The sequence below is a fragment of the Salmo salar genome, chromosome ssa27 (assembly GCF_905237065.1).
Source record: "Salmo salar chromosome ssa27, Ssal_v3.1, whole genome shotgun sequence".
Lineage (NCBI taxonomy): Eukaryota > Metazoa > Chordata > Actinopteri > Salmoniformes > Salmonidae > Salmo > Salmo salar.
The window spans coordinates 8,268,568-8,285,232 of record NC_059468.1 but is presented as its reverse complement, the minus strand read 5'-3'; the positions used below and the strand labels follow the sequence as shown (position 1 = coordinate 8,285,232).

The 16,665-nt window shown below is 43.5% G+C and overlaps 1 protein-coding gene across 2 annotated transcripts in view; it reads right to left on the bottom strand.

Moving 5' to 3' along the window:
• sfpq (splicing factor proline/glutamine rich (polypyrimidine tract binding protein associated)) overlaps positions 1-15,239 on the bottom strand; it is a 33,648-nt gene extending 18,409 nt beyond the window's left edge. Inside the window, exons 1-4 of one of the 2 annotated variants that reach the window (XR_006762322.1) lie at positions 14,427-15,239; positions 7,329-7,517; positions 6,914-7,215; positions 6,709-6,804 (exon numbers count right to left, since the gene is read on the bottom strand). Coding sequence is in view for 1 of the 2 variants with exons in the window: in NM_001139868.1 (NP_001133340.1) it covers positions 6,709-6,804; positions 6,914-7,215; positions 7,329-7,517; positions 14,427-15,113 (1,274 nt within the window). In the remaining variant the exon portion in view is untranslated. 2 annotated transcript variants of the gene reach the window in all.
• Between the last annotated feature and the right edge of the window lie 1,426 nt (positions 15,240-16,665).

Sequence of the window (16,665 nt, the reverse complement as noted above, 5' to 3'; positions counted from 1 at the left end):
ATGGGTTTTTAACAACTGTGGTATCTGCTAACCCAACCCCCGGACCTCTGGTAAACACCCCTCAGTGACTTTACCCCAATGAGTCCACACTGTACTGGAGGCACGTTTGGACTTTTTTGGGGTGGGTGCTTTTTATCCCTTTCCCTCCCCAATTTCGTGATATCCAATTGGCACTTACAGTCTAGTCCCGTTGCTGCAACTCCCGTACAGACTCGGGTGAGGCGAAGGTAGAGAGCCATGCGTCCTCCAAAACACAACCCTGCCAAACAGCACTGCTTCTAGACACTGCTCGCTTATTAACCTGGAAGCCAGCCGCATCAATGTGTCGGAGGAAACGCTGTGCATCTGGCAACCGTGTCAGCGTGCATGCGCCCAGCCCGCCACAGGAGTCGCTACAGCGATGGGACAAGGACATCCCGGCCGGCCAAACCCTCCCCTAACTCGGATGACGCTGGGCCAATTGTGCGCCGCCTCATGGGTCTCCCGGTCGAGAGCCGGCTGCAACACAGCCCGGCTTTGAGCCTGGATCTGTAGTGACGCCTCAAGCACTGGGATGCAGTGTTTTAGACTGCTGCGCCACTCGGGAGGCGTGTTTTGACTTCTAACCCCATTTAAACATTGTGTGTTTGAGCTACAGACTTTTGGGTTGTACCATTGGATTCGTCCATTTCTTCTGAATCCATTGATAGTGGCCATGCATGGTTAACAGGGGGGCTGAGCTAGAGAGGTGTTTGTGAAATAAGGGAGGATCCTGAAGAGGCCCGGGCCAGGTCTTTTATACAAACTTAAAAGCCATCTATGAAAGAAAAGCAGACACTCTTTTATGAGCATGTTTTGCTCTATGGCGCTCACAAACTACAAAAGAGTTAATTGAAGGTAAGGGTTTTTTTCTACACAGAAGATCATTGGAAGACGTGTCCATAATATACATTGCATTCGTAAAGTATTCAGACACCTTCACTTTTCCACTTTGTTACATTACAGCCTTATTTTAAAATGTATTAAGAAATTTTAGCAAGTAAAAAAAAATTATATCACAGTTACAGAAGTATTCAGACCCTTTACTCAGTACTTTGTTGAAGCACCCCTGGCAGCGCTTACAGCCTTGAGTCTTCGTTGGGTATGACGTTACAAGCTTGGCACACCACAGTTCTCTGCAGATCCTCTCAAGATCTGTCAGGTTGGATGGGGAGCGTCGCCGCACAGCTATCTTCAGGTCTGTCCAGAGATGTTCGATCGGGTTCAAGTCCGGGCTCTGGCTGGGCCACTCAAGGACATTCAGAGACTTGTCCCGAAGCCACTCCCGCATCATCTTGGCTGTGTGCTTACGGTCATTGTCCTGTTGGAAGACGAACCGTCACCCCAGTCGGAGGTCCTGAGTGCTCTGGAGGGGGTTTTCATCAAGGACACCTCTGTACTTTGCTCCATTCATCTTTGCCTCAATCCTGACTAGTCTCCTAGTCCCTGAAAAACATCCCCACAGCATGATGCTGCAACCACCGTGCTTCACCGTAGGGATAGTGCCAGGTTTCCTCCTGAAGTGACGCTTGTCATTTAGGCCTAAGCGTTCAATCTTGGTTTAATCATACCAGATCTTGTTTCTCATAGTCAGTCTTTTAGCTGCCTTTTGGCAAACTCCAAGCAGACAGTCATGTGCCTTTTAGTGAGGAGTGGCTTACGTCTGGCCACTACCATAAAAGCCTGATTGGTGGAATGCTGCAGAAATGCTTGTCCTTCTCGAAGGTTCTCCCATCTCCACAGAGGAACTCTGGGGCTGTGTCAGTGACCATCGGGTTCTTGGTCACCTCCCTGACGAAGGCCCTCCTCACCCAATAGCTCAGTTCGGCCGTGCAGCCAGTTCTAGGAAGAGTCTTGGTGGTTCCAAACTTCTTCCACTTAAGAATGATGGAGGCCACTGTGTTCTTGGGGACCTTCAATGCTGCAGACACAATCCTGTCTCGGAGCTCTACAGACAATTCCTTCAACCTCATGGCATGTTTTGGCTCTGACATGCACTGTCAACTGTGGGACCTTAGACAAGCGTGTGCCTTTCATTCATTCATGTCCAGTCAATTTAATTTACCACAGGTGGACTCCAATCAAGTTGTGGAAACATCAAGAAACAGGATGCACCGGAGCCCAATTTCAATTCAAATGATTGCTAACGTGCAATCATTGGAAAATAAAATTGGTGACCTACGATTAAGATTATCCTACCAACTGGACATTAAAAACGAACTTTACGTTTCACCGAGACGTGGCTGAACAAAGATATGGACAATAGAGCTAGCGGGATTTTCTATGCACCGGCACAACAGTAGAAGCTGTAAGGCCATTAGCAAAGAAGAAAATGCTGACCCAGAAGCGGTGCTCCTAGTGGCCAGGGACTTTAATGCAGGCAAAGTTAAATCAGTTTCACCAAATTTTGTGCAACCAGGGAAGAAAAAAAATATCCTAGACCACCTTTACTCAACACACAGAGATGCATACAAAGCTCTCCCCCGCGCGACATTTGGCAAATCTGACTATAATTACATCCTCCTGATTCCTGCTTACAAGCAAAAACTAAAGCAGAAAGTACCAATGACTTCCTCAATACGGAAGTGGACAGATGACGCGGATGCTACACCACAGGACTGTTTTGCTAGCACAGACTGGAATATGTTCCGGGATTCATTCAATAGCATTGAGGAGTACACCACATCAGTCACTGGCTTCATCAATAAGTGCATTGATGACGTCGTCCCCACAGTGACTGTATGTACATATCCCAACCAGAGGCCATAGATTACAGGCAACATCTGCATCGAGCTTAAGGGTAGAGCTGACGCTTTCAAGGAGCGGGAGACTAATCCGGACGCTTAAAAGTAATCCCGCTATGCCCTCAGACAAACCATAAAACAAGCAAAGCATCAATACAGGATTAAGATTGAATCATACTACACCGGCTCTGATGCTCATCGGATGTGGTAGGGCGTTAAAACTATTTCAGACTACAAAGGGAAACCCAGACGCGAGCTGCCCAGTGACTCGAGCCTACCAGACAAGGTAAATGCCTTTTATGCTCGCTTCGAGGCAAGCAACACTGAAGCATGCACGAGAGCACCAATTGTTCTGGATGATTGTGTGATGTCGGCGGTGTGAACAAAACCTTTAAACAGGTCACCATTCAAAGCAGATGGGCCAGACGGATTACTAGGACGTGTACTCAAAGCATGCGCGGACCAACTGTCAAGTGTCTTCACTGACATTTTCAACCTCTCCCTGACCGAGTCTGTAATACCTACATGTTTCAAGAAGACCACCATAGTCCCTGTGACCAAGGAAGCGAAGGTAACCTGCCTAAATGATTACCGCCCTGTGGCACTCACATTGGTAGCCATGAAGTGCTTTGAAAGGCTGGTCATGGCTCACATCAACAGCATCCTCCCAGACACCCTAGACCAACTCCAATTCACATACCGCCCCAACAGATGACGCAATCTCTATCGCATTCAACACTGCCCTTTCCCACCTGGACAAAAGGAACACCTATGTGAGAATGCTGTTCATTGACTACAGCTCAGCGTTCAACACCATAGTGATGAGCTTTGTGGGCACTAAGCTAAGGACTCTGGGATTAAACACCTCCCTCTGCAACTAGGTCCTGGACTTCCTGACAGGCAACCCCCAGGTGGTAAGAGTAGGCAAGGTCGACCGATTATGATTTTTCAACGCAGATACCGATTATTGGAGGACCCCCCCCCCCAAAAAAACGATACCGATAAATCGGCCGTTTTTTTATTTATTTATTTGTAATAATGACAATTACAACAATACTGAATGAACACTTATTTTAACTAATAATACATCAATAAAATCAATTTAGCCTCAAATAAATAATGAAACATGTTCAATTTGGTTTAAATAATGCAAAAACAAAGTGTTGGAGAAGTAAAAGTGCAATATGTGCCATGTAAGAAAGCTAACGTTTAAGTTCCTTGCTCAGAACATGAGAACATATGAAAGCTGGTGGTTCTTTTTAACATGAGTCTTAAATATTCCCAGGTAAGAAGTTTTAGGTTGAGGTTATTATAAGGATTATACGACTATTTCTCTATACCATTTGCATTTCATATACCTTTGACTATTGGATGTTCTTATAGGCACTTTAGTATTGCCAGTATAACAGTATAGCTTCCGTCCCTCTCCTCGCTCCTACCTGGGCTCGAACCAGGAACACACCGACAACAGCCACCCTCGAAGCATCGTTGCCCATCGCTCCAAAAAAGCTGCGGCCCTTGCAGAGCAAGGGGAACAACTACTCCAAGTCTCAGATTGAGTGACGTTTGAAATGCTATTAGCACGCACTCCGCTAACCATTTCACATCGGTTACACCAGCCTAATCTCGGGAGTTGATAGGCTTGAAGTCATAAACAGAGCAATGCTTGAAGCATCGCAAAGAGCTGCTGGCAAACGCACGACAGTGCTGTTTGAATGAATGCTTACGAGCCTGCTGCTGTCTACCACCGCTCAGTCAGACTGCTCTATCAAATCATAGACTTAATTATAACATAATAACACACAGAAATACGAGCCGTAGGTCATTAATATGGTCAAATCCGGAAACTACCATTTTGAAAATAAAACGTTTCTTCTTTCAGTGAAATACGGAACGGTTCCGTATTTTATCTAACGGGTGGCATCCATAAGTCTAAATATTCTTGTTACATTGCGCAACCTCCAATGTCATAATTACGTAAAATTCTGGCAAATTAGTTCGCAACGAGCCAGGCGGTCCAAACTGTTGCATATACCCCGACTCTGCGTGCAATGAACACAAGAGAAGTGACACAATTTCCCTAGTTTAATATTTCCTGGTAACATGAATTTCTTTTAACTAAATATCCAGGTTTAAAAATATATACTTGTGTATTGATTTTAAGAAAGGAGATGTTTATGGTTAGGTACACATTGGTGCAATGACAGTGCTTTTTTCACAAATGTGCTTGTTAAATCACCCGTTTGGCGAAGTAGGCTATGATTCAATGATAAATTAACAGGCACCGCATCGATTATATGCAATGCAGGACAAGCTAGATAAACTAGTAATATCAACCATGTGTAGTTAACTTGTGATTATGTTAATAAGATTGATAGTTTTTTTATAAGATACGTTTAATGCTAGCTAGCAACTTACCTTGGCTCCTTGCTGCACTCGCATAACAGGTAGTCAGCCTGCCACGCAGTCTCCTCGTGGAGTGCAATGTAATCAGCCATAATCGGTGTCCAAAAATGCTGATTACCGATTGTTATGAAAACTTGAAATAGGCCCTAATTAAATCGGCCATTCTGATTAGTCGGTCGACCTCTACCCCTCAGGGGTGTGTACTTACTACCCTCCTGTATTCCCTGTTCGCCCACGACCGCATGGCCAAACACGACTCCAACGTCATCATTAAGTTTACTGACAACACAACAGCGGTAGGCCTGATCACCGACAACGATGAGACGGCCTATAGGGAGGAGGTCAGAACTGGCAGTGTGGTGCCAGGACAGCAACCTCTCCCTCAATTTGAGCAAGACAAAGGAGCTGATCGTGGACTCCAGAAAAAGGCGGGCCGAAAAGGCCCCCCATTAAAATCGACGGGGCTGTAATGGAGCGGGTCGAGAGTTTAAAGTTCCTTGGTGTCCACATCACCAACGAACTATCATAGTCCAAACATAAAGACAGTTGTGAAGCGGGCACGACAAAACCTTTCCCCCCTGGGGAGACTGAAAGGATTTGGCATGGGTCCCCAGATCCTCAAAAGGTTCTACAGCTGCACCATCAAGAGCATCCTGACCGGTTGCATCACCGCTTGGTATGGCAACTGCTCGGCATCTGACCGTAAGGCGCTAGAGGGTAGTGTGTAAAGCCCAGTACATCACTGTGGCCAAACTTCCTGCCATCCAGGACCTATACAATAGGCTATGTCAGAGGAAAGCCCATAAAAATGTCAGAGACTCCAGTCACCCAAGTCATAGACTTTTCTCTGCTACCGCACAGCAAGCGGTACTGGAGCGCAAAGTCTAGGACAAAAAGGCACCTCAACAGCTTCTACCTCCAAGCCTTAAGACTGCTGAACAATTCATAAAATCACCACCGGACAATTTACATTGACGACCCCACCCCCCCTTTGTACACTGCTGCTTGTTTGTTACCTATGCATAGTCAGTTCACTACCACCTACATATACAGACTACCTCAACTAGCCTGTATCCCCGCACACTGACTCAATACCAGTTTGATCCGAGTCTCATAGCAAAGGGTCTGAATACTTATGTAAATAAGGCATCTTTATTTTTAATACATAAGCAAAAATGTCTAAACCCGTTTTCGCTTTGTCATTATGGGGTATTGTGTGGAGATGGAAGAGAAATTAGCCCAGTGGTTAGAGCGTTGAGCCAGTAACCGAAAGGTTGCTAGATCGAATCCCGAGGTCACAAGGTAAAAATCTGCCATTCTGCCCCTGAACAAGGCAGTTTACCCATTGTTCCATTGTAAATAAGAATTTATTCTTAACTGACTTGCTAGTGAAATAAAGGTTAAATACATTTATCTTTTTTATGTGAAAAATAAATACCTCAATATGAACGTCGCAAAGGAATGCTGTGGGTGGGGTAATAACACAAAAAGCCATATGCTATTGAGTTAAGGCTATTTAGTTATATGAGGTGAGGGTTACTTATGATAGTTGTGGTTCTTCTGTGCCAGTTTCTCTGGTAGACCATCCTCATCATCGTATTGTTCAAGGGGCTCAACAACGATTGGACGAGGTGACCTAAGACATCAAAAGTATCAATTAATTACAGCATGTGAGCATTTAGGAGAAAGCTTCATTTGCATTTCATGTTCTACTGAATGGTACCAAATTCATATAAATCACTTACGTGGTGAGCAAGAAGACTCCATCATTGCAACGATCCAGGGCCTTTCGTGCAGCAGGTTTAGAGGCAAATTCGACAATGCCCTTGCCAGTGGAGCGCCCGCGATCATCTACAATTACCACAGCCCTCTCTACCACTCCAAACTGGGAAAAGGCCTCCTCCAGTAGCTCATTGGAAACAAAAGGTGATAAGTTCTTCACAGACAGTGCAGCCGAGTGAGTCGCAAAACGCACCCGAAGCGGTCTGCCTTTCATGGGTACATCATCCAGCTCAGCTTTAGCTATCTCAGCCAATGCACGGGATTCCTGGAATGGTAGAAATGCGTCTTAATTTTAACTAGACAAGGCAAGATAAAAAATTACAATGTTTATAACCACCAAAAGGACAATGTTTATGTTAACTAGGGTAGTGCACTTACGAGGCGTATGAAGCCAAAGCCTTTGTTTTTGTTGATGAAAATCTCACTGGGCTCGCCATACTTCGCAAACAGCTTCTTGAATGTGTCATCTGAGATATCGTTGGGAAGGTTTCCAATGAAAAGGCGGCATCGTTGAGTGTATGTCTTCTCGCCAGGTCTGCGCAACGAGGACAATGTCGCTCTCAGCTCCTACAGAGAGATACAGCGTTCAGTTCAGATTCCAATACTATAATGTTTGGCCTGACAAATGCCCTTGATATTCTGTTACTAGAACATAACTATGGTTAACATTAATTACAAGTACAGTAAACAAAACAAAAAAATCAGTTTAGTCTATGCATGTTACCAACCCACCCCGTCGCATTAAATTGAGGTCCTGAAAACGTTTAATTGAATTCAAGCCCTAATTTGAGTTTGACGAACACAGTTGAAATTACATTTATTTTCTTTAAATTAATTTGGTGGTTTTTCGAACATCACTTTCCACTTTGTTATACTTCAAGCAAGTTCAGCCAAGACTAGCTAGCAAGAAATCAGCATTCGCTAGTAGCGTTAGCGGAGATAGAAGCTAGCAAAAATTGAGGGAGCCTTCGTAACCGAGGAGGATAATGTAGACCATATGGAGAATTTTGACACACCCCCATAAAAAAACAGTACCACGGTTGGATGAATTAGTCTTCAAATAACCCCTTCGAAACCCCTCAAGCTCGACTACGAGAAAGTGACGCCAGGCAAACTCAACTACCACAGCCTATCACCAATGAAACAATCATAGCGGCAATCCAGGTTTTAAACAAGAAATTTGACGCGCAAGCTATTCAGCTGAATTGCTTTGATGAGAGGATTCATAAAAATACCCTCTTGATTGCAAACGTTTTCAAATCTACAGTTTAATGCAACAGGCATTAAGGATATCACTACGGACATGAAACGGTTGAAAAATAAAGTTGATGCCCTGAAAAGAAAATGAGGAGCTGCGCACAGTCCGTGCTGAACAGGACCAATACGAGCGCCAATGGGGGCTGAGACTGAACATGAGACGAGGTGCGGAGAGCTGCGAAGCTGCCGCCGATCTGTAGGGAAAAAGGCATTCGCTTTGCAGAAGACTTAAGCAAGCGCGACAGGGATGCCCATGCAAAGATGCGGCCACAGGTCGACGAGGCAAGATACAGGGGAATAAAAGCTTTCTTTCGCGGGGGGTTTGCGGTCATTGACGGCCACAGGGTGGAGCTACGTGACTGACTGATTGATGCTCTACGAATTTATATCGTTTTGGGCCATATTGTTTGCCATGGTAAGTTCTCTCTGTAAACATGAACTACCGTAAACACTTTTTTCATATGGATTGATTAGACTTCAGTTATTTATTTTAAGTTTGAGAATTCAATTGAAGACGTAAACTGTTAATAGAAAGATGTGTTATAAAACAAACTATCCATTTATATGTTCGTGACCGTTCATCAAGTTAATGTTGAAGGTCTTATGCAACTTTTATATTATTCAGGGTCCCTGTTTATTCTAGACAACTTTCTCAGATACTCTCCTCATTCAACATCTCTCTTTCCTTTTTATCCTTGAACATCAGAGGTTTACGCAACAATGTAAAACCCAAGGATATTTCTATGTTTTGTAAAGACTTCTTTACGCTTTTGCATTCCTCAGATGCTGACTTAAAATGATGGACTTCACAATGGGGTGACAAGATCATTCTTAGCCATGGCTCATCTCATTCTGCTGGTGTGGCAATACTTGGACGTTTTCAAGGTACAGTTTTAGAAAGCAAGTGTGAGGAGGGTCACTGGATAACTGTTGTTTTGGAATATAAAGGGTCACATTAAATATTGGTAAATAATTATGGTTATAATATTTTTATTTAACCTTTATTTAACCAGGTAGGCAAGTTGAGAACAAGTTCTCATTTACAATTGCGACCTGGCCAAGATAAAGCAAAGCAGTTCGACACATACAACACAGAGTTACACATGGAATAAAACAAACATACAGTCAATAATACAGTAGGAAAATAAGTGTATATACAATGTGAGCAAACGAGGTAAGATAACGGAGGTAAAGGCAAAAAAGGCCATGGTTGCAAAGTAAATACAATATAGCAAGTAAAACACTGGAATGGTAGATTTGTTGTGGAAGAAAGTGCAAAGTAGAGCAAAATAAATAAATACAGTAGGGGAAGGGGTAGTTGTTTGGGCTAAATTATAGATGGGCTATGTACAGGTGCAGTGATCTGTGAGCTGCTGAGAGCTGGTGCTTAAAGCTAGTGAGGGAGATAAGTGTTTCCAGTTTCAGGGATGTTTGTAGTTCGTTCCAGTCATTGGCAGCGGAGAACTGGAAGGAGAGGCGGCCAAAGGAGGAATTGGCTTTGGGGGTGACCAGAGAGATATACCTGCTGGAGCGCGTGCTACAGGTGGGTGCTGCTATGGTGACCAGTGAGCTGAGTTAAGGGGGGACTTTACCTAGCAGGGTCTTGTAGATGACCTGGAGCCAGTGGCTTTGGCGACAAGTACGAAGCGAGGGCCAGCCAACGAGAGCGTACAGGTCGCAGTGGTGGGTAGTATATGGGGCTTTGGTGACAAAACGGATGGCACTGTGATAGACTGCATCCAGTTTATTGCGTAAGGTATTGGAGGCTATTTTGTAAATTACATCACCGAAGTCGAGTATCGGTAGGATGGTCAGTTTTACGAGGGTATGTTTGGCAGCATGAGTGAAGAATGCTTTGTTGCGAAATAGGAAGCCAATTCTAGATTTAACTTTGGATTGGAGATGTTTGATGTAAGTCTGGAAGAAGAGCTTACAGTCTAACCAGACACCTAGGTATTTGTAGTTGTCCACATATTCTAAGTAAGAACCGTCCAGAGTAGTGATGCTGGACGGGCGGGCAGCGATCGGTTGAAGAGCATGCATTTAGTTTTAGTTTTACTTGTATTTAAGAGCAGTTGGAGGCCACGGAAGGAGAGTTGTATGGCATCGAAGCGCGTCTGGAGGGTTGTTAACCTGTTATGGCTAGGGGGCAGTATTTTCACGGCTGGATAAAAAACGTACCCGATTTAATCTGGTTACTACTCCTGCCCAGTAACTAGAATATGCATATAATTATTGGCTTGGGATAGAAAACACCCTAAAGTTTCTAAAACTGTTTGAATGGTGTCTGTGAGTATAACAGAACTCATATGGCAGGCAAAAACCTGAGAAGATTTCATGCAGGAAGTGGCCTGTCTGACAAGGTGTCGTTCTTCTTGTCTCTGTTTATTGAAGAGTGTGGATCTTAGCTGTCCCGTGACACTTCCTACGGCTGCCATAGGCTCTCAGAAGGCGGCAAAATACTGAATCGTGGCTTTGCAGGCTCTGGCTGAAAAAAAGTAGCGCGTTTGGGTAGTGGCTGGTTACAGTACTGTGAGACTCAGGCTCGTGCCCGCGTCGACCGAAAGCTTTGTTTTCTTTCCTCTGTTTAGCTAAATAGACATTCCCGGTCGGAATATTATCGCTTTTTTACGAGAAAAATGGCATAAAAATGGATTTTAAACAGCGGTTGACATGCTTCGAAGTACGGTAACGGAATATTTAGATTTTTTTTGTCACGAATTGCGCCATGCGCGCGACCCTGATTTACCATGTCGGATAGTGTCTGGGACGCACGAACAAAACGCCGCTATTCGGATATAACGATGGATTATTTTGGACCAAACCAACATTTGTTATTGAAGTAGCAGTCCTGGGAGTGCATTCTGACGAAGACAACAAAAGGTAATCAAACTTTTATAATAGTAAATCTGATATTGGTGAGTGCTAAACTTGCCGGGTGTCTAAATAGCTAGCCCGTGATGGCTGGGCTATGTACTTAGAATATTGCAAAATGTGCTTTCACCAAAAAGCTATTTTAAAATCGGACATAAAGTGCATAGAGGAGTTCTGTATCTATAATTCTTAAAATAATTGTTATGCTTTTTGTGAACGTTTATCATGAGTAATTTAGTAAATTGTTAGCGAATTCCCCGGAAGTTTGCGGGGGGTATGCTAGTTCTGAACGTCACATGCTAATGTAAAAAGCTGTTTTTTGATATAAATATGAACTTGATTGAACAAAACATGCATGTATTGTATAACAATGTCCTAGGAGTGTCATCTGATGAAGATCAAAGGTTAGTGATGCATTTAGCTGTGGTTTTGGTTTTTGTGACATTATATGCTAGCTTGAAAAATGGGTGTCTGATTATTTCTGGCTGGGTACTCTCCTGACATAATGTAATGTTTTGCTTTCGTTGTAAAGCCTTTTTGAAATCGGACAATGTGGTTAGATAAAGGAAAGTCTTGTCTTTAAAATTGTGTAAAATAGTCATATGTTTGAAAAATTGAAGTTTTGGGATTTCTGAGGTGTTTGTAATTCGCGCCACGCTCTATCATTGGATATTGGCGAGGCGTTCCGCTAGCGGCACATCTAGATGTAAGAGTTTAACCTGTTGGGGCTAGGGGGCAGTATTTTCACGGCTGGATAAAAAACGTACCCGATTTAATCTGGTTACTAATCCTGCCCAGTAACTAGAATATGCATATACTTATTATATATGGATAGAAAACACCCTAAAGTTTCTAAAACTGTTTGAATGGTGTCTGTGAGTATAACAGAACTCATTTGGCAGGCTTTTGACACTTTAGAGCACAACTTTATTTAGAACTCTACTTTTGGGTTCGGGGAGAATTTCTTTAAAGTGATAAGGATGATGTAGAATGATACTAACAGTGCAGTGGCTATGAGTAATAAGACAGGGTTGTCCAATCTCCCCTCTTATTTATTTTAGCCACAGGTTTGATTTATTTTACCTTTATTTAACTTGGCAAGTCAGTTAAGAACAAATTCTTATTATCAACGACGGCCTAGGAACAGTGGGTTAACATCCTGTTCAGGGGCAGAAAGACAGATTTGTACCTTGTCAGCTCAGGGATTTTTGAACTTACAACCTTTCGGTTACTAGTCCAACGCTCTAACCACTAGCCTACACTGCCTTATTAACAACCCTGAGAATTTTAAAGGGAGCCGTATTTCTGGCAAAGATATAAACGATGACACTGGCCTTTTACTAAAGGATAAAGCGGCTATTCCATTGGCTATTGACAGAATCAATAAACTTTCTATGGCCTCTGGGTTGACTCAACCTCAACAAATGCGATCACATGTCAATTCATTGCTGTGACTGTCAACATTGCCCCCATAACAATTCCCCAAAAATTTTTTAACAGTTATCACTAAAAATATTTCTGATAATCTTTTAACATTGATAGTATTATTTGGAGGAATAAACACATTCAGAAACCTCAATTAGTGAAAGACTATGATCATACATCAATACATTTCGTGGACTTGAATTCCTATTTAAGTGTGATCTTGACCCTCGAAAATTACCTATGAAATTGTTGAAGTTTCACAAGCAAATTAATTTATTTCAGGAAGAATGATACTCAAGCACAAATTTCCGCCCATGAAACAGCGATATGGAATAATGGATGTATTAAAATTAATAGAAACCCCCTTTTTAAAGGCTTGTGGTTTGACAAGGGTACTCATTTTGTATGTGATTTGTTTGACAACATTGGGGAATTTGCCGTTTGATGAGTTAATTGGTACATTTCAGGAAAATATTAATAAGAAAATATGTAAAAAGGTTTGCAAAGCAATTCCACTTCCTTTACTTGGACTCAACACGCATATTACAATGTTGTTCCCACTTTGGCAAAGTCACTAACTCTAACTACATGTACATATTACCTCAATTACCCCGACTAACCGGTGCCTGCACATTGACTGTATGGGAACCCCTGTATATTTACCTTTATTTAACTAGGCAAGTCAGTTAAGAACAAATTCTTATTTTATAGCATCACTATTGTTATTTTACTGCTGCTCTTTAATTATTTGTTAATTCTATTTCTTATTTTTTACTTTACACTTACTGTTCTTAAAACTGCATTGTTGGTTAAGGGCTTGTAAGTAAGCATTTCACTGTAAGGTCTACTACACCCATGGTATTCGGCGCATGTGACAAATACATTTTTATTGGATTTTATTTTAAAATATGACCTGAACATGTTGGATTAAAAAAAAATACAAAAATGCAACAATGTTGATACGATTGGTATATAATTAAATCATTTGAGCATAATACAATATTTTGGTATGGAAGTGACAACCCATGCTTTGGTCAAAAGTGACTACCTTCACCCTAATTGTCCGGTTTACCCAAAAGATAAAGCTGCCCTGTTAACGATTTCTAGCACAAAGGGTAAAAATATATATTCTGATTGAGAATCTATAGAGCATTTATGCCACCATTCGAGTAAACTATGGCTTGAAAGTCATGAATGGTCGTAAATATTAAAAAATATCTTCACCTTTGATGATATTAAATGGCATTATGCCCATCCTTGTAATTTACAACTAGTTTATTAACATTATCATTTTCCTGGCCAAATATATTAACGAATGAAAATGAGCTTGGAAAATAACTTGAGCGTTTTTTCCTTATTGAACTGCAACAACTATATTAATGCCTCAAACTTGTTAAACTTTAATTATTCTAAGTAATGTTTCTGAATGTCTATTCATGTCTCATTGCCTTGTTTCTTATGCCTTCGTTTTTTTCCCACCGGGTGTTTCAATGTGTAACAGCAATGGCCATGTATTGATGTGTAATTTTGTTGCAAACAAATTATTCCCCGCGACACCACAAATATGACATTTGTGTCTTCACAGTGGCTTTCCTCGAAACGTTACGTTAAGGTACGTAGTGTGGATGCATAGCTAGTAATCCGCTTTCAGTAACATTGTCGAAATGTACCCGATTCTCACAAAATGGCCGACAAGCCTCCCATGTAGCCAACTAGCTTAGCTAGTTACGTTAGCAGGCTAACTCCGCAGCGTGTGAATGGAACGCTTAACTAGCTCAATGCCACGGGCCCACTTTTATTTCACATAATACATATGCATATCTAACGTTAGATATAATAACCTGTCTTTTAGCTAAGTAAGTAGCTAACATACTAATTACGGCATGTTAGCTAGCATGGCTGGCTAACGTCGTGACTCACATTGGGAGGGTGGGCTTCCTCGGCCTCATTTGAAGTGTTCTTCTGCGTTTGAGGTTCAGTTTTTTTGTTCGCGGGTGCAGATTTATTTCCATTGGCGTTGCCGGGTCCTGGTCTTTGCTGGTTCCTATTCATCTGGTTTGGTGGGGGAGATGAGAGAGCGGGTTTTTTAATTTGGTTTGGTGGGGGAGATGAAAGTGCGGGTTTCGGAGGAACAGGCTTCGGAGGTGGGGACTGCATTTTTGGTTGAGCCGCCGGCGCTGTTGCTGCGGCCGCCGGAGGTGCGACCACCGGAGGTGCTGCTGCTGCGGCCGTCGGAGTTGCTGCTGCTGCTGCGGCGGCCGTCGGAGTTGCTGCTGCTGCCGTAGCTGCTGTGGCAGCGGCCTGCTGTTGCTGTATGGGGCCCTTCATGGTTAGCGCAGGGCCAGGAGTAGGTGGTGGCCGAATCGCTTGAGCGCCTGGCTGGGAAAGAGTTGGTGTGGGTGGCTTCTGAGGGGTTATCTGAGGTATCTGGTTGGGTGGTTTTCCAAAGTTGCCGGGATGAGGCCCTCTTTGAAAAGGGTGTTGGTTTTGTCTGAAATTATTCATGTTACCCATTCCACCTCGCATCGGACCAGCACCTCCCCGGCGTTGAAATCCAGCTCCACGATTATTTCCTCTAACGTTGAGGTTAAATCTGTCCCGAGACATTTCTGCGTTGTAGGATCACTTGATAAAATAAAAATATGTACTATAACGTTGACGCACGTAGCTGACTGACTGCTATTGTTCCGAACAGCTCTCCTTCTTTCTAAAATGGCGATGCAATAACGTCGACGTATCTCCTGATTTAGAAAGGAATAGCACTTGCGCATGCGTATCTCCGCCCAGAATTATTTACATATCAGGAATCTCCGGATGTGATTTTTTTGTAATCAAGCATTTCTTTGTGTTTTTTTTAAACTATTTTTTGATGTAAGTCATAGTCATTTCACATTAACGATCCATGTAACCCTTATCAGTCTAATAATCTCATACACTCATTCAAATTGAATATTGTTCTCCCGAGTAGCGCAGCAGTCTAAGGCACTGCATCTCGGTGCCGGACAGCGTTAGGTAGGCCGTCATTGCCTAGTTAAATTAAGGTTTAAAAAATGTGTCCATGACCAAAAGGCACCTGAACAGCTTCTACCCCCAAGCCATGAGACTGCTTACCCACTTTATTATTTATTTATCTTAATTGTTTTTGCACTGGCATCACACTCACACTCACTGGCATCACACTCACTGGTACCCAGATGTGAGGCTGGCCCTAGTGCTAGAAGACCTGCTGGAATAGTGCCTCAGCGACCTGGAGAACGGTAGGTAGACCAGAAAGAGGGATAAAATGTCAGGATTTAGAAAATCTGTCAACGACAACCATAACAGTGGTAAAACCATCAGTAGTTTTCCTGCTGGACCATGCCAGGAGATTTGGTTTGGGCACATACAGAGCAAGAGTTGACATAGTGGCGACGCCCTGCGCCAAGATGAGCCACTGGTGCTTATCGGAGAGGGATTGGATGGTGCGGGTGATACCTGGGTGTCCAGTGGCGAAGAATGTCTGCCCAGGTAAACAGCCAATCTCTTACCCCGTGGGGACGTAGATGCGTTCTGGAGGGCTGGTAGCAGGAGCAGGTTCCCTCTCCAGAGCCTGGAGGATGTCCACACCTACGTCCCAAAGCACGGGGCTAACGATACGGGGGACAGATTGATGGGCTGGAGGGCACTCACAGGACCCTCCATCTACGTGGAACCACAGAGTACGGGAAAGCAGGTCCTCTGGCACCCTGGTCTCCAGGCGGTGATTCTCATCCTCAACCAGGAGATGGTGGGGTTGTGACGTTGGAGCCACGGGAGACCGAGGATGATTTTGTGTACAGGTACGGTGATGATGAGGAAGAGAAGGCTTTCCTGGTGCATGGGTCCCACGGTGAGGTGATTGGTGCTGTGATGTGTGTAATTATGCCGGATCCCAATGGTCGCTTATCCAGGGTTTGGAACGGAAAAGGAGAGGAGAGCGGGTACAAAGTTATGTTCAGGGAGAAGGCAAGGGCCTGGTCGATGAAATTCCCTGCGGCACCGGAGTCCACTAGAGGAGCAGTAGAGACAACACCTGAGGTGTGGCCCCTACCTCCATGGGTTCAGACTCTGCCTCAGGACAGCCAATGAAGGGAGGTGAGTGGCGAGGTGGGCACCGCCGCTCCCGCATAAGGTTATCCAG